At 32.5% G+C, this 19267-nt stretch overlaps 2 protein-coding genes across 4 annotated transcripts; both read right to left on the bottom strand.

Annotated features, from left to right (window-relative positions):
• Positions 1–2305: 2305 nt before the first annotated feature.
• On the bottom strand, positions 2306–4232 carry LOC136227576 (uncharacterized). The gene is made up of 6 exons (XM_066016273.1): positions 4111–4232; positions 3903–3965; positions 3631–3760; positions 2965–3426; positions 2727–2893; positions 2306–2622 (listed from the first exon to the last, which is right to left on the bottom strand). The coding sequence occupies exons 1-6, from the start codon at positions 4211–4213 to the stop codon at positions 2450–2452; spliced, it is 1098 nt and encodes a 365-aa protein (XP_065872345.1). The 5' UTR covers positions 4214–4232; the 3' UTR covers positions 2306–2449.
• Positions 4233–13530: 9298 nt separating this feature from the next.
• Positions 13531–17069, bottom strand: LOC136227700 (MATH domain and coiled-coil domain-containing protein At3g58250-like). Of its 3 annotated transcripts, XR_010688187.1 has the most exons (6): positions 16842–17069; positions 16671–16733; positions 16399–16528; positions 15616–16077; positions 14064–14169; positions 13531–13983 (listed from the first exon to the last, which is right to left on the bottom strand). XR_010688187.1 is itself a non-coding variant. In XM_066016437.1 (5 exons), exons 1-5 carry the CDS (start codon positions 16948–16950, stop codon positions 14127–14129), a joined length of 807 nt encoding a protein of 268 aa, XP_065872509.1. In that variant the 5' UTR covers positions 16951–17069; the 3' UTR covers positions 13531–14126. The 3 variants fall into 3 exon arrangements, 2 of the variants coding, with proteins under 2 accessions (XP_065872509.1, XP_065872510.1); XM_066016437.1 differs by having other exon boundaries at positions 13531–14169; XM_066016438.1 differs by lacking the exons at positions 13531–13983; positions 14064–14169 and adding an exon at positions 15411–15437.
• Positions 17070–19267: the final 2198 nt, after the last annotated feature.

Raw genomic sequence — 19267 nt, 5'->3', positions numbered from 1 at the left:
AAAAAGATAGGAAGACTTATTATCTACGTAAAGATAGAGATATATTCATTTTACTATATTAATGCTATTCAAATTTAAATAGATCCTTATAACATTATATCATAAATGTGGCATGAAATTAATTAAATTTAATCTATAATCCAAACTTGAGAAATATTTGGAACATTGTATTAAATTTTTAAAATACAAAAAAATAGAATAAAAAATATATTTAAGATTGTAGACTAAATTTAATTAATTTTATTCCATATTGATACTACAATAATATATAAACAAACTTAAGTTTTCAAAAGTTCAAAAATTAAAATTAGCAGAAATATTTACAATAGTCTATTAGATTTTCTACTAAATTTTCAAAACACGGCAAATAGAATAAATAATAAAATTTGAGGGACAAATTAGATTTTTTCACCTAAATAAGTTATCCACATATCTTATATCACCCCCTCTAGGTATAACTTTAGTGGGATATAGGCTAATCCCTCTCATGTCTCACCATCCTATCTCCCAAACAAACATGAGATAAGTTATCTCGTATTTTATCCTTATCTCATCTTATATATCTCTTCTAACAAACACTCAGTATTGACTCTCTTAATTTGTTTAAGGTAATATATTTGGGCTCTTATATTGCGTAAAATAATATGCACTTCAGTTCGTCCAAAACATTAGCTTACTATGACATGTTAACTTAGAACCATCAATATGTAACCCTAAGCTAGTTGAGAGGTAAATATGAAGGTTTTAAAGTATAAGAGTATTTAACTTTAAACAATTCCAATTAGTAAAACCTTTAATTATGTCACTCGATAAATGTTGGATTGAAATTGTATTATTTTATATATATATATACTAAATTAGCTATTGTCTAAAAATCTTAAAACTAGTTTCATATTATTAATCCATTGATAGCAAACTACTAGGAATTAAATTTTATTTTCTACAATTTTAACTAAAATAAAATATTGTTTAAATTTTATAAATGATTTTTTACTTTTTACATATTTATTAATCTAAAAGTTATATTCTGTTATAAATAATGTAATGGATGACCATTATACCCCTGTTATATCTATATATATGTTACACCCATAAGTAATAAGACACACACATTTACAATACGTTATCAGCACGAAACCCTAGCCGTCTGAGCACGCCCCCCATCAATCGTAGACGAAACCCTAGCCGTCTGAGCACGTCTCCCTTCAATCGTAGACGATCCTAGCCACTATCGTTCGGTTCAGGTACGCTTCCGATTTTTATCTCGATGAATTAACATGAGAATTGTTTATGATTATTTTGCGACAATATTTGATTTGATTGTATTTGATATATTCTTGATTTCGTTGTATGAGATCCTGGATTTCGCCATCGTTCGTCCTATTCTTTTGTAATTAATCTATTTCGTGTCTGAAATTAGCCAGATACAGAACTTGGTCCCAGTTATAGGTTTTACGTAATTAGTTAATGGTGCTGAGTGCTATCAAAGAGCTATTGCTATAATGTTCAGACACCATTGGTTGCTCAAGCTTCTGAATTCGTTATTTATTTCTTTTTTTTGTTTGGATCTATGTTTTTATTTCCTAATGTTTTGATTCGTAGAATTAAATTTGAGGTCATAGGGCCTGATTCTTAGAAATTGCCATGTTAGACTTGGAGGATCGATTTAGTGATTTGGTAACAGTATCTTATGTTTATCTGTTAGCTGTATGTTGAGTTATAAGAATAAACAATGCTGAAATTGTTCATGAAAACTTATTTCCATGAAGTGCTGTTGCAATTTTCTTTTTGTAATGGTGAAGTAATATGTTACATGTCATCTACTTTCTTATCATTTGATCTATGCAAGGAACAATGCTTTCTAATCTCTGTATACTTAGACATTGCAGAGTAAAAAGGGACATGTTAAAAATTTTGAAGTTTGCTCTAGATGGAGCAACTGATGTTTTTGTTGATAATAAGTCAGCTATTGCGTTGGCTAAAAATCCGATCTTTCATGATAGAAGCAAAGAAATTCAACTCAAGCATGTACCATCCAAAGATCAAGTTGCTGATATTTTTACTAAAGCTTTGAAGTTGGAAGATTTCAGCAGATTGAGAGCTATTCTTGGTGTTACTAAGGGATAAAGTATAAGTTTAAGGGGGTGTGTTGAAATAATGAACTTATAATTAATTAATAGTCTTTAATTTGATTCAGTGGATTATCCAAGAGTCATTTCTGTATCTGTATTTATAGAGTGTCCAAGAGTCATTTCTGTACCTGTGTCTGTATCTGTATTTATAGTGAGTTAATGTGGTTTACTAAGAATTTCTTCCAGCAATTATACTCTTCCTCTGTACCTCTGAAAGTTTATTTATTTGATCCAACAGTAACATCTATGGGACAAAAGTGATTAAATTCCAACTGATATCAAGTTTTTGTTAGTTTCTCCAAAAGTTCAAAATGCTATTAATTTAGAGTTGAAGTCAACATCTTGAGCATTGTCAACAAAGAAATTTGCACTTGAAGAATCACAACACCATTAACTATATATCCCCTTGATTTATCATTGAGTTTTGTGAGAGGCATAAACCCGGAGGAGCCCCTAGCTGGGGTCGAAGCAGAAAAGTGGTTATTACAACCTGCAAAACATCAGAAGACAGTTGAGTTAATAATAAAATGCTTCAATTCTATACATAAAATAGAAAGGACTTTCTTTTTCATATTGGATTTCAATTCCACTCACCAAACAATTCATGGTGTTTTTCTTGGAATTGATCCCTGATCCGCAGGAGATATTCAACATTCAGCTTTTCTCCAGGATCAAGAGCTTCCGAATCCTCCAAATATAAAAATGCTGATAAGTTTTTTCCTTTCTGTTTTGATTCCCCATTCGGATAAATCTCCAAGCTCCTAAACCACATTGAAAGAGTCACAAATTTCAGTAAGTAAATTAGTTTTTGAATCAAAAACCTATCACGTACCATTTGTAGCCACCAATAGCAAAAACCTCAGATCTATATCTTTCTACTTTCAACTTTTCAAAATTCTGAATATTCCAAGTGAAAGTGTTGTCACCAAGTTCTTTCACAACAGATACAGATTCCCCTCTTCTAATGTTTTTAGAATCAAGAACAAAAATCTCAGCTCCAAACACACATCTATCTTTAATCAGGTATCCATTTGATTCATCCTTGAAAACATCTAGCGGAAGTAATTCATCAAAACCCCATTCTGATTTTATCCCGCGAAAACGCCTTACCCTACCTTTAACAGTCAAATAGTTATCCTGAACTTGATTATAAACAAACAGCTGAAAGAACACATCGATTTCCATATCTTTAGGAAGTGAATTTGATTCCGAGAGACGTAAATATAGAGAGAGATACTGCTTCTCATTCACCAAGTTCTTGTTCCCTTGAGGATAATGAGATAATCTTAATCTCCTGCGACAAAAGCAAGTGTTTATAGCAGCATAATGAATGTTGTTTGTAATTTTTTAAGAGAGAATTATAGATACTGAAATTCTTTGAAATCAAAGTTCTCGTGCAACAAAGAAAAACAAGTGTTTGTATCAGATGAATTACCAATAGCACACAATTAAGGGGGGAAATATCAAAATTAAGGGGAAAAAACAACAACTTACTTACCATGTGTATCCAGCGACTACAAAATCACTTGATTGGAAGCTCTGTCGCTTTGCATTTAAAAGATGAGAGAAGTTTTGGATCTCAAACAGGTAATGAACAGGTGGTAGATCCCTTAATTCCCGTATTACTTCTGTGAATTAAACGCATAAATGAAAATTAAATAACAAAAGAGAGAGAGTCAGGAAGTATTGTTTAGAATCCATAAGGGATTTACTAAGTTTTGTTTGGAATGGAAATATCCGTCTGTAAAAGAAAAAGGAAGAAATTCATACCAGTTTGTTCATCTACAGCAGGAAGGTATCGAATTGGTTGCTCTTTTGTTTTTTTGGCGGAATCTAGTTGATCATTAAAGCAAAAACAAAATCATTAATTGTTTTTTCTTAATTTTCTGTTTAATTAACTTATTGATTGTTTCTTCAAAAAAAAAAAAAAAAAAACTTATTGATTGCGAAAGTAAAAGAGAAAGTAGGAAATTGATACCAGTTTGTTTATCTTTAGCAGGAAGTTGTGGAATTGGTTGATGTCTTGGATGTTCTTTTGTTTTTTGGGCAGAATCAAGACTATTAAAGCAAAAACAAAACATAATTACCTTACTGATTACGAGCCCTAGAATGAACTTGATGGTTTAATTCTATATATATATATATATATATATATATATATATATATATATTCTAGCTTGGCTGAAGCGTGGGATTCCGAGTCATATTCTAACTCTTTTGCAGTGGGAGTCCTATCTCTTTGAGTGTTTTAATTTGGTTGAAACATGTTTTTAGCTTTTCCTATCTTTGAGGATATTTATATGAACAAAGTGCAAAATTGCTATTAAAAGTTGTATAATCTATTATCTATCTATATATAATATAGGGTAATTAATTTATTAGTCCCTATATTTTGACAAAACATACTGTTTAGTCTCTGTATTATAAAAAACAAATGGTAAGGTCCCTAACCTTTTTCTCAACGAACTGTTTAGTCCTTCCGTCTGTTTGTTAGATTTTTTACCGTTTATGACTTTAGAAATGACTAAATTACCCTTTACTATTTACCTTCAAACTTCAGAAGAGAAAATCCAATTTAGAAGAAGAAGCTATTTGTATGGAGAACAAGAAAAAGAAGAGACCCAATGCTTACGAATTTGAACGATTAAGAAAAAAATCAAGAAGAAGAAAACTCAAAGTTGATTTCATATGCATTAGAGTTTAAAGGAAAGGAAAATAAAGGAAAAGAAGAACTCAAATCCAAATTGACTAACAGAATCTTCATGAGAGTCTAACGGCAGGGACTAAAGAGTTCATCGAGAAAAACGTTAAATAAAATAATAATATTTAATTTATATAGCACCTTTTATATCATTAATTGTAATCTATATATTCTATATATAATATAAAACAGTAACGAAGCTGAGGTGCCACTTCCTCTTTTTTTACTGATAAAAAATATAATATAATATATAATATATTAATTTTAATTATACTATTATATTTATCTATAAAAAGATTATTTAAAGTAAATGTGAAAATAAAATAATAATATTTAATTTATATAGCACCTTTATATCATTAATTGTAATTATTAGATTATATTTTCTTAATATTTATATGTTAAGATGAATCTGTGCATGGCATCGCACGGGCCAAAAACTAGTTATTATTATATACATAAAGTGTGGAAACAAACTAACACATGTCACCATATTAAGCTCCCTAATCTGATGTGGCACACTACAAAATTAGGAGGGTTATGTGTCAATTTAATAGAATTTTAAATTTTATAAATTACACAAATTTTAAATACTTTCTATTTCAAATTCAAAATCCAAAACTATTTATCTTCTCCTTATCCTGCGATCCCTCCTCCCTATCTTCTCGCTAGCTTGAAATTCAAAATCCAAAAAAATAGTAACCATATCCCTGTGTTCTCCCTATCGCAGTTTCCAGCCCATCGAGGTCACTAACACAACTTCTTAGGACTATAAAATCTTAGACACCGCAGCTTACACCATAACACCAGACTACAAAATCCCATTAATGTGGCTTTCTCATTCCGGAATCGCCGGTAATCGGATGCATAAATTGATATCAGGAAATGATACCTAAGATGACAACTGGCAGGTTTACTTCTGTCTCGCTTTAAAAATAGTAAACATATCCCTGTCTTCTCCCTATCTCAGTTTCCAGCCCATCGAAATCACTAACACAACTTCTTAGGACTATAAAATCCTAGACACTGCGGCTTACACCATCGGGAGTGTAGGATTAGAGAGCAAGAATTTAGGAATTTTCAAGTGGAGGAGAGAATGAAAGCCATTAAGGTGACTATCGATTTCTTGAAGGAGAATCTGCTGCACTTGATATCGTTGGGTTTTTCTCTATGTTATGTCTCTTCTTTTTTATTTTGATAAGTTGTGCTTCCCAACGGTGAAGGAAGCATAAGCAGTTGAAGCACCCGCGTAACCCAAAGAAAGCCTCCAAATAGTACCACGAGCAGCAGTTTCAGAAGCTTTCCTCACAAATTAAATGGGAATGGGATTTTTTCAGAAATTTCCACCCTTATTTGATAAAGGCGAAACTCTTAATTCCAGTAACTTCATTCTTTAGATGTGAAGGTATACAAGATTGAAGTTTCCGGGCATCTTCTCTATGTTTAAAGAGTCAGTTCTAATTAAAAAGTGCAAGTGTTCTTTTAGTGGTATTTGAGAATAAATCGAAATAATTTACTATATGCTTTTCTACAATTATAATAAATTATTTATAGGTTTGTCTATGCAGAAAGATTTAGTTCTTTCTTAGTATTGGCTATTTAGGAAGCTTCAGTTTTGGCTATTTATGAATAATTCATGAGCGTTTTGGAACATTTTAGGTTGGTCATGAGGAAAATAAGGAGCTAATGGACAGTTGGAAGAACACTTTCGTCTTTGAAATTTGCAGGCAACGCAGGCTTGGGAAGTGCCACCCTTATTATATTTGCAGGCAGCGCAGGCTTGAGAAGTTGTATGTTTCTGAGGCACTAAGAGGCATATAGAAGAATTGAAACTCATGTTTCCAAATTTTCACTCTAGAATGCCTAAAAATGTACAAATATTTTCCAATGTTGTGGCATGTAATGTGATTCTTGAATGCCTAAAAATGTATAAATATATGCACAAATGGCAGGACATTATTGTCTCTGTGCATGGAAGATTTGTTACAATTTTTATCATTGTCTTTATTAGGGGGTTTAAAGGTTCTCTTTTTGCCTTCCCTAAATGATCCACGGATAGGTAAGTCTCTACAATCTTGTGGAAAATGAATTATGTTGTAGTTAGTTTTTTGGCTTAATAGGAACCCAACCCCCTAAACTTGTAACTTTTTTTCACCTGGCCCCCTCAACTTAGGGGACAACCTCTCAACCCCCTCAACTCTCCAAAAACATCACATACAGCCCCTTACACCTCTATGTTCGGTCAAAATATTGACCCGGGTAGAAAATGCGCTTGAGTGTTGACCACACCAATGCCACGTGTTATTTTTTATTAAAGCCTATTAAGCCTAGTTTTTTTTATGATTAACTAGTGTTAGAATATATATACCATTGTCTATATTAGTGTAATATAGACAGAGGTTATACCATTGTCTATAATAGTGTAATATAGACAGGGGTATTAGAGTCTTTAGACATAGAAAGTAAACTTCAGTATTAATTGTAATGGTTTGTCTATAAATACTGTAATCCTCTCGATTTCATATATACAAAAATATCTTTCTCTTCATCTCTTTTCAATTTCAATTAGGTTAATATGGTATCAGAGCTGGGTGGTGGATTCCAAATTCCGGCGACTAGAAATTGAGATGATCGGAGAATGAGAAGAAAGAAACAACACTATAGTGAATTCAAGTTTTGAAGAAGTTGAATCAGAATCAAGCGATTCTGAATCAAGCAATTCCGATCGCAACTCAGATCAAGATTTCAATCACGATTCAAATCGTAATATTCCTAATTCAGAATCAACGATGAGTACATCTGGTAATTCATCAAACAACCAGAGCAGTGACAATCCTGGTTTGATGATCGTTAATATAATTCTTGATGGAAAGAAATATAATCTGTGGAAGAGAGCATTGTTGCTTGCCATTAGTGGAAAACGCAAGACAAATTTCATCATGAAGAACGATGAACCAGCAGATCGAACCTCAGATGCACATTTGAAGTGGAAAGAAACAGATGATCTGGTCTTCTCCTGGATCTTGCATTCACTCACTAAAGAATTGGCTGCAGTCTTCATTCATGCAAAATCTGCTCAAGGATTGTGGAAGGAGATAGAGCAAAGGTATGGAGAAAGTAATGGTCCTCTTATTTTTCAACTTCGCAAGGAGATTTGCAGTTCGACTCAAGGAGGTATGTCTTTAGTAGATTTTTTTAATAAGATGAAAATGATGTGGGATGAATATGCAATATTGAAGCCAATTGAAAATTGCACTTGTGGAGAGTCAAGGAAACTTGCTCAAACACAAATTGAGGATGAACAATTGATGCAATTTTTGTCTGGATTAAATGCTGAGTTTGATCATGTTAGAGATCAAATCTTGATCATGGAACCATTACCTCCTGTTAATAAGGCATTTTCAATTCTTTCACGAATTGAGAAACAAAGAAGTGGAAGCATAAATAACAATATTGTGGAGTTTGTTAATATGTCTGCTGGTGGTAGAAAACAAGGATATAACATTGGTTATAATAGTGGAAAAAACAGCTATCAGGCTAAGAACAAATCGGATAAGGTTTGTATTTATTACAGAAAAGAAGGACATGAGCGTCAAGATTGTTTCAGGATTAAAGGATATCCAGATTGGTTCAAAGGAAAGAGGATAACCGGACCAGCCAAACACCAAGCAAATATGACACAAGAACCATCTTCTGAACTCGAAAACTCCTTTATCTAACTGTGATTTTGATGATAGTGAGGCATGCAGGAAAGATTCGATGCAAGAAATGTTGCAAAAATTGGAGGTAATGCAAAGGGAGGTTCATAGAGCCATCAAAGGAAAACAATCAGACCAGGAATTTTCTACATTCGCTGGTTTTGCTGGTGCTTGTGCAGGTAATAATTCAGTTCAAAATTCTAAAATATATGCTGAATGGATAATAGATTCAGGTGCTACTACATATATGACCTCAAATTTAGGCATAATGACTAATGTTACCAAATTGACAAACACAAAAAGGATTTTCCTACCAATAGGAGAAGTACATTTAGTCAGTTTCAGGGGAGAGGTGTTATTTCAGAAGAATTTGCAATTGCATAATGTTCTATATGTTCCCAATTTTAAGATTGTTTTGATGTGTTCTTGTGGCATAGAAGACTTGGACATATGGCTTCAGATAAATTGTCACATGTTTTTCAGTTTCCTAACTCTCAGCAATTTAGTCAGTGTGATGTTTGTTTAAGAGCTAAACAAGTTAGACAACCTTTTTGTAATAGCTCTATTAAATCAATAAAAGTTTTTTATTTGCTACATTTAGATTGTTGGGGTCCTTACAAGAAGACTTCTTTGAGTGGAGATCGATACATGTTGACAATTGTTGATGACTTTAGCAGAGTAACCTGGACTATTCTATTCAAACATAAGGATCAAGTAGACAGCTTGTTAGAAAATTTCTTAATCTTGGTCAAAACACAATTTCAAATGGAGGTGAAATGTATAAGAACGGATAATGGGACAGAATTTATTGGAACTAACACTCAATCAATTCTTCAGAAATATGGAATAGAACATCAGAAAACTTGCGTTTACACTCCGCAGCAAAATGGAGTTGTGGAGCGCAGACACATGAGTTTAACAAATGTTGCAAGGGCATTATTGAAGGAAAGTTCACTGCCTATCAGGTTCTAGGGGGAAGCAATGCTTCATGCCACAGTGCTGTTAAATGTGTCTCCTACAAAAGTGTTGAAATGGAAGACCCCGTATGAAGTGCTATATAATAAGGTACCAAATTACACAGATTTGAGAATTTTTGGATGTGCAGGGTATGTTTTAAATGTCAACCCTAAGAGGGGTAAGTTTGACGACAGATCGAATCTGAGTATATATCTAGGTTATTCAGCTGGTCAAAAGGGGTGGAAAATGTACAATACAATTACACAGCAATTGTGTACCTCAAGAGATGTCAAATTTCTTGAAAATGTTTTTCCTTATGCAACTAACCAACACAATTTACAGGAAGTTGCTAATTCTCATAATGACAATGAGGATTTTAATAACATTTTCAGGTCAATTCCATCAGATGATGAAGAAGTTGAAGTCCTTACTGCAGATAATCATGTGACAGACACATCTCTTATTGGTAATTCAACTTCAACTTTGCTTGTAGAGACAACAGTTGATGCTCCTGCACCCTTGTTACCTTCAATTGTAGGAAACAGGCCTCATCGACAGCATACCAAACCAGGATGGATGAGAGATTTCGTGATTAATCAGATTTCTCATAAAGGAAGCAGTTCCCTTTTGTACAGTCAAGAGCATACAGCTTATATGGCAGAATTAAATAAAGAATATGAGCCAAAGAATTATAATGAAGCTAAAGGGAATCCTAAATGGGAGAAAGCTATGTCTGAAGAAATTGAAGCCTTAGAAAGGAACAAAACTTGGAAGCTAGTGCATCTACCTTCAGGAAAGACAATTATCACTTCCAGATGGATTTTCAAAGTAAAATATGCTCCTGATGGAACTGTTTCTAGATATAAAGCCAGACTTGTGGCTCGTGGTTATAACCAAACATATGGAGTGGATTATCATGATAGTTACTCTCCTGTTACTAAAGTAACCACAGTGAGAGTTTTTCTTGCAGTTGCTACGGCCAACAATTGGCCAATCCAGCAGATAGACATTAATAATGCTTACTTGCATGGATCAATTGAGGAGGAATTATACATGGAAGCACCAGCAGGATATGATAGTCAGGGCATGGTTTGCAAACTGAAAAAGTCCTTATATGGACTTAAGCAGGCAGGAAGGCAATGGAATAAAGCTTTCAAAAACAAGTTGATTCAATTGGGATATGTGAAATCCATACATGATTATTGTCTATTTACTAAAAGAACAACAGATGGTCACTTCCTTGAATTAATCGTATATGTTGATGATGTACTTATAACTAGTACATCAATGGAATTGATTGCAGAAACTAAAAGAGCTTTGGATGAGTCATTCACTATAAAAGATATGGGAGAAGCTAAGTATTTTTTTGGGTATAGAACTAGCAAGATCAGATAAAGGTTTGCTTATCTCTCAATCAAAGTATATCAGGGATTTGATAAAGGATGCTGGATTGACAGAAGCTCATAGTGTAACCAGTCCTTTTGCATCAGGTGTTAAACTTGATGATGAAGGTTCTCCACTATACACTGAACCAGAGAGATACAGAAGAATGGTTGGCAGGTTGCTTTACCTTGGATTCACAAGGCCTGATATTTCCTTTGCTACACAACAATTGAGTCAGTATATGAGCAATCCAACAGTAATACATATGGAGAAAGCAATACATGTGGTGAAATATTTGAAGAATTCAATTAATGTTGGTTTGTTCTATGGTGTGGCTGCTGATTTGCGAAACATGGAGGCATACTGTGACTCAGATTGGGGAAGGTGCAAAATCACACGTAAGTCAGTAACAGGATACTGTGTTTTTATAGGGAAAAATTTGGTGTCTTGGAAGTCCAAAAAGCAAGGAACAGTCAGCAAAAGCTCTGCTGAAGCAGAGTACAGGGCTATGTCCACAACATCTTGCGAACTTAAATGGTTGTCATACTTATTATCTGAATTCAGGTATCAACCACAGTTGCCTATTCCCTTATATTGTGATAACCAATCGGCCATTCACATAGCAGCTAATCCAGTATTTCATGAGCAAATGAAACATGTTGAAATAGATTGTCATATAGTCAGACAACATATGGAGTCATGGTTTATTAGTACTCCTTATGTGAGTTCTTCTCAACAAATTGCTGATTTACTGACAAAGCCTTTGACAGGACCTCTGATGGCCACAGCTTTGGATAAGATGCAGATGTACACTTATGCAGATTATGGTTGTGCAAGTTGAAATTCAGAGTATCTCAACTTGAGGGGAGGCTATTAGAATATATATACCATTGTCTATATTAGTGTAATATAGACAGAGGTTATACCATTGTCTATAATAGTGTAATATAGACAGGGGTATTAGAGTCTTTAGATATATATATTAGCTAAATTAATAGATTATTTCTTATTTGTCAGAGATTGGGTTGAGAGGTGATGGTGAAGTTGATAATGTTAAATTGGTAAGATTATGGTGTATGCGAATGTGATTGTGAATCAGTTTTGCTAATTTTGTATCTTCACTTTTAACCCTCCTATATACATACTAGATTTTAGTCCGTGCAATGCACGGATAACATGATTTTTTATATTCTATTCTACTAATGAAACTGTAATAGTTTTTATAAATATTACTCAATTCGTTTCATATTACACGTCTTTTTGGAGAGTTGTACAAAAATTAGGAATATTAGAAGAATTTTTTTTTTTTAACCTATTAGAAGAAATTTTTTGTTGTCCCTTATTTATTGATTTCACTATTTATTTATTATATGTTAAGTCCATTATTTTAATTAATTTTCATAAACTTACTTTTTATAGCACACGGAAGGTAACTTAATATGCATTAATCATATAATATGAGATGTAATATGAAACAAAACAAAATCTCTAAAAAGACATAAAATATGAAACCGAATGAGTATATACTAATTCTAATTAAATAATTAGAAAATTATTTTTATCATTCACATTAACAAAAATATAATGTAAATACTATAGATAAATTATTTAGTTTTTTTTATGATAGTTTTATTGTTATCCTATTAACGACACAAACTATAGAAGAAAATTTGAACCTATAAATATATAATTGTTTATTCTTAATCTATTGTAAATAGTGTAAACATGTTATTTATTTTTTAGTCTAAATTCTATAAAAAAAAGTGGATCTTTTTTATTTTAACATTTTTTCTTTTTGCATCAATTAATAGAAAATATTTTCCTCATCTTGTTTCATGACATGAATGTTAAGTTCAATTTTAGTGTTAGAAGTGATTTGCAGCAATTTGCACCGATAATAAATTAAACCCATAACAATTAAGATATTCTGACATTGAAAGAATTACTATGGAAGCTCAGTGGAAACTGTTTTCCTAAGATTGAATAGTAACAGTGATTTTAAGTAGTACATTTCCTGATAATAATTATATTGCAAGAAGCCAAAAAAAAAATGATAAGGATTAGAGAAGAAAGTTAAGTAGTACCAACTCATAAAATAAAATTGTGAGGAAATCCAGTGGGTTATTAATCTAAATTGTTTTAATTTTATCTTTGAATGTGATGCAGAAGAGGTAGTTACAGGGGTTTATTCGTCTACAGCGGTTTATTCATCCACGTCTAATTTGTCATACTTTTGTTCCATTATATTAGACTGTAAAGGGCTAATTAGTAACCGACATGATTTCCAAGTGTCTTTATCTCCTAGACTAGTGAATGGGGTCGCTCATGTCATTGCACGTCACGCCCGTTTTAATGCTAGTCAGAATTCTAGTTTTTCAGCTTCCAGTTGGTTGGTTGAAGCTCTTTGTAAGGATAATCCGATTCTGAGTTAATGCATACTATTTCTTTCCCAAAAAAATAAAGAATTGAAACTAATTAAATATCAAAATTAAGGTTATATTGATAAAAAGGTTAAATAGCAAAATTAAGGTTATGTTGATAAAAAGGTTCAACATTATCTCTCACATGCTAAAGCAACTGTCATATGGCAACATATCCATATATATTAGCATTTTCCATACAACCAAGAAATCTTGATTTTGTTAATTTTTCACCCCAAAATATCAAAATGCTCCTAACTTTCCAAAGAAATTTGATGCCAACTCCAAAAAAAAAAAAAAGACGGCCCGTGCGTTCCTGCTAAGCGAGGGTCCGGGGAGGGGTCCCACCACGAGGGTGTACTGAGGGCAAGCATTCCCTTGCCAATTTTTTTTTTTGCAAGAAGCCGCTCCTAAGACTCGAACCCGTGACCTTCAGTCACACGACAACAATGTTTTAAATTCGAACTGATATCTTGATTTTGTTAATTTTTCAACTCCAGAATATCAGAATTCTTCTAACTTGAGTTAATTTCAAGCCAACTCCTTGAGCATTGCCAAGAAAGAAATTTGCACTTGAATAGTCACAGCACCATTAACTATATATCCATTTGATGTATCATTGAGTTTGCTGAGTGGTATAAGGTTATTGAAGCCCAAAGCTTTGGCCGAAGCAGAAAAGTTGACATCAATAGCTGCAAAATATCAGAAAGAGCTGATGAAATAGAGAGATCTTTTTTTATTTTTAAATAGCTCAAATTTCAATTCTACCCACCAGGATCAAGTTCATAGTGTTCTTCACGGAATTGATTCATGACACGCATAACGAATTTAACTTTCAGCTTTTACCTGGATCCCCGTTTGGATAAATCTTCAAGCTCCTAAATGACAAGAGATCAAAACTTTAGTAATTAAATGATTTAATACATATTCGCTCAGCTTGCACTCACAAAGTATTTGTTAGATATGGGGATAGAGATAAAAAAGCTGAGAGATGAATTATCTAATGTTTGTTTTAGAAATAGGTTAAGGAGATAAGAGAGGGATACGAGTCTTATCCCTCAAATCTTATTACAAAAGAGGAAGGTGGTACAAGGAGGTGGAATAAACTCTTTCGATTTTAATAGGATGGAAAAATACTCTTATACCTCAAATTAATGTTATAGTTTAAGAGGGTGTTTGTTTACCTCCGTTTTAGCTGCTGTTTGCCTTTCACCCTTAAACAGCAGATATTATACTGTTTGGTTGTAACTGCCTATTGCTTTTTGACAACAAAACAGCTGCCTTTTCTATCAGCAGTATTTTACAGCTGCCTATTGCTTTTTTAAACTACTTTTACGTTTAATTATTTTATGTCTTAAATATCCTTGTCCATCTCCCTGAAAATTGATAAAGTCACATGATATTATTTATGGGTGGACGAATCCTACAAAAGACAAATTACACATATGTGATCTTCATTTACAATGAATATCACTAGTTCCTACCATTTATATATTGATCACTTGCTGGTGTAGTGTTAAAGGAAAAAATGGATAATTAATTATGAAATTGGTGATTTTGAATACATGTTAGATTTATGAATGAAATTGGGAGATAATAATTCTAATGTTAGGTTTACGGCAATTATTTTGCATTATGCGTCCCCGCTGAGCGAGGGTTCGGGGAGGGGTCCCACCACAAGGGTGTACTGGGGGCAAGCCTTCCCCTGTCAATTTATTTTGGCAAGAGGCCGCTCGTAAGACTCGAACCCGTGACCTCTTGGTCACACGACAACAACGTTTACCGTTACGCCAAGGCTCACCCTCGGACCCTAAATAAGGTTAAAATGGTAAAATGTATTATTTTATTCCTATCCATATTCCAGGTTCCAAACATTAAATAATAATTTTCGACTTTCATATATTTATCTCTATACCAACATTTATCCTTATTTCTATCCAAATAGAATATCAAACGCCCCTTCAAAAATTTAAAAAAAAAACCAACTAAATTTGCTTAAAACGATATTTTTACCACCTCAATTTGCTTAACACGGTTTTTTTTCCACCTCAGCGTTGCTTAAAATGCCAATGAGGTGTAGAGGGTTTTTGTCCACCTCAGTTGTTCCTATTTATTGTTTGTCGTTGCTATTAGTTGTTTGCTGTTTCTGATAGGTAGTAAATATTAGTTGTTGTTTTTCTACAAAAAGTAGCTCTTTTGGAATTTTATCAAACACTTTCTATCCCCGGTTTAGTACTTAAACACGAAAAATGGAAACAAAACGACGCTACTGAGCCTAACTAAATTGAATTTATAAGATAAAACATGTATATATAATGACATACCATTTATGGCCACCAATAGCAAAAACCTCCGATTTGTAGTGTACTTCTTTCATCTTTTCAAAATTCTGAATATTCCAAGTGAAAGAGTTGTCACCAAGTTCTTTCACAACAGATACAGATTCCCCTCTTCTAATGTTTCTAAAATCAAGAACAAAAATCTCAGCTCCAAACACACATCTATCTTTAATCAGGTATCCATTTGATTCATCCTTGAAAATATCTAGCGGAAGTAATTCATCAAAACCACATTCTGATTTTATCCCTCGAAATCGCCTTACCCTACCTTGAACTGTCAAATAGTTATCCTGAACTTGATTATAAACAAACAGCTGAAAGAACACATCGATTTCCTTATCTTTAGGAAGTGAACTTGATTCCAAGAGACGTAAATATAGAGAGAGATACTGCTTCTCATTCATCAAGTTCTTGTTCCCTTTAGGATAATGAGATAATCTTAATCTCCTGCACCAAAAAGCAAGTGAATGTAGCAGCATAAAGAATTACCAATTGCAAGGGGTAATAATTTGTGTAAGTTTGTTGCGTTCCTGTCTAATTGAACACTAAAAACTCAAGATGATAGATCCAAACATATATCTTATATTAAAATTTTAAAAAAAACGAGTTTCCAAATTAATCAACTCGACAGAATTATAGATACTGAAATTCTATGAGATCAAAGTTCTCGTGCAACATAGAAAAACAAGTGTTTGTATCAGCATAATAACATAAAATGAATTACCAATGGCACACAATTAAAATTAAGGGAAAAAAACAACAACTTACCATGTGTATCCAGCGACTACAAAATCACTTGATTGGAAGCTCTGTCGCTTTGCATTCAAAAGGTGGGAGAAGTTTTGGATCTTAAACAGGTAATGAACAGGTGGTAGATCCCTTAATTCCCGTATTACTTCTGTGAATTAAACCCATAAATGAAAATTAAATAACAAAAGAGAGAGAGTCAGTAGGTATTAATCCGTAACGGATTTACTAAGTTTTGTTTGGAATGGAAATATCCGTCTCTAAAAGAGAAAGGAAAGTGAAGAAATTCATACCAGTTTGTTCATCTACAGCAGGAAGGTATCGAATCTGTTGCTCTTTTGTTTTTTTGGCGGAATCTGGTTGATCATTAAAGCAAAAACAAAATCATTAATTGTTGTTTCTTAATTTTCTATTTAATTAACTTATTGATTGCGAAAGTAAAAGAGAAAGGAGGAAATTGATACCAGTTTGTTTATGTTGAGCAGGAAGTTGTGGAATTGGATGTTTGATAGCTGCTTGCTCTTTTGTTTTTTGGGCAGAATCAACACTATTATTAAAGCAAAAACAAAACATAATTGCTTCTTATTTTGCTCTTAATTACCTTACTGATTACGAGCCCTAGCTTGGCTGAAGCGTGGGATTTCCTAGTCATATCCTAACTCTTTTGTAGTGGGAGTTCTATCCTGTTGAAGTGTTTTAGTTTGGTTGAAACATGTTTTTAGCTTTTCCTATCTTCTAACCGCTTGGATATTTATATGAACCAAGTGCAAAATTGCTATTAGAAGTTGCATAATTATATCAAGGCCTAATACATAAATAACCCTTTGAACTTGTCCAAATGTTGCAACTACCCCCTCGAACTTTCAATTGTAACAACTTACCCCTCAAACTTGTTCAATTATAAAACATAACCCCTCAAATTTGTTCAATTGTAAAACATTACCCCAAATTGCTGACATGGACTGCAATTGAAAAAACACGTGAAATACAAAAGCTACAACGCTCATGGAGTGTGATAATCAGATCTTTGGCGTGATACGAATCTGGGGAAAGGTTTTTACGATTACTTCAAGTACGGGGTAAAAAAATCCCCAATTTGGGGTTATGTTTTACAATTAGATACGTTTAAGAGGTAAGTTATTACAATTGAAAGTTGGAGGAAACAGTTGTAACATTTGGACAAGTTCAGAAGATTATTTGTGTATTAGACCTTATATCAAAACTCATATCAAGATTTTATACGTAATATTTTATTATTATAAAATAGAGTAAATGATAATTTTTTTTTCATGCAAGTAAATGATAATTTTTTCATTTAAAATTTTATTTAGTTTAATTTGATTATTGTCTCTATATTTTTAAAATTGATGGAGTTAATGGTAATATTTGACACGTAGTTGCCGGTTACTTTTAATCTTACTTAAAGTAACTTAATGGTTCCATAAACTTTTTCAAATTAACTTTGGAGAGTTTGGTATTCTATGAGCATAATGATAAGGATAAGTGTTGTGACACGGATAAGAATAAAAAAACGGTTTAAAGCACTATTTTGTCCCTGGTCTATCCAAAATTTTATCATTTGGCCCTTGACCTATTATTTGGTCACATTTGGCCCCTGATCTATACCAAATTGGTGAAATTTCACCCAATTTGGATTCGAACTTAACCGAATCATTATCTCATTGATAAGTAACGATATTTTGACACTTGAACTTAATAGATTTTAGTTTAGGATTTGTTTTTTGTTTTTTTTCTTTTTTTAATCTAATTAATTATTTCCACATAATGTGAGAAAAAAACTTTAAGAAATATCACGTTTCAAGTTTAAGTGTCAAAATATCGATACTTATCGATGAGATAACGATTCCGTTAAGTATTCATACAAATTGGGTGAAATTTCATCAAATGGGATAGGTCAAAGGCCAAATGTGACCAAATAATAGGCCAGGGGCCAAATGACACAATTTTGGATAGGTCATGGGCCAAATAATGCTTTAAGCCTAAAAAAAAAATCGGATAAAGATAAAAAAAAGGGTTAAGGTGCAAAAATACCGTTAATATTTTGGGCCAGGAGCAATTTACCCCTAAAGTTTAAAATGGTCCCTAATGTTTATAGTCAAGAGCAATTTTACCCCTAACGTTGATAAATTGAATCAATTTCAAACACATATTTATAAGGATATAATGTTTTTTGTAATGTAATAATAAAATTGGAGATTAATATTTATAAATTCGGTGAATTTTTTGATTTTTTTTTGTCTAATTCGTACAAATGACAGTATATTTTTAATATTTTTTCTTATTTTTTTTCACATCCCAACATATGTTTGTGATTTGTTACTAATAAAATAACACATGTGTAAAGTGTAGATGACAAGATTCATGACCGAGAAGACAGTTTGATAAATTATTTTTCAAATTGACCCAATTTATCAACGTTAGGGGGTAAAATTGCTCTTGGCTTCCAACATTATGGGTAAAATTGCACCATTTTAGACGTTAAGGGTAAAATTTCTCCCGACCCAAAACGTTAGGTGTATTTTTGCACCCTAACCCATTAAAAAAAGATAGGAAGACTTATTATCTACGTAAAGATAGAGATATATTCATTTTACTATATTAATGCTATTCAAATTTAAATAGATCCTTATAACATTATATCATAAATGTGGCATGAAATTAATTAAATTTAATCTATAATCCAAACTTGAGAAATATTTGGAACACTGTATTAAATTTTTAAAATACAAAAAAATAGAATAAAAAATATATTTAAGATTGTAGACTAAATTTAATTAATTTTATTCCATATTGATACTACAATAATATATAAACAAACTTAAGTTTTCAAAAGTTCAAAAATTAAAATTAGCAGAAATATTTACAATAG

This window comes from Euphorbia lathyris, chromosome 4 (assembly GCF_963576675.1).
Source record: "Euphorbia lathyris chromosome 4, ddEupLath1.1, whole genome shotgun sequence".
NCBI lineage: Eukaryota > Viridiplantae > Streptophyta > Magnoliopsida > Malpighiales > Euphorbiaceae > Euphorbia > Euphorbia lathyris.
This window is presented reverse-complemented; position numbering and strand designations above follow the sequence as displayed.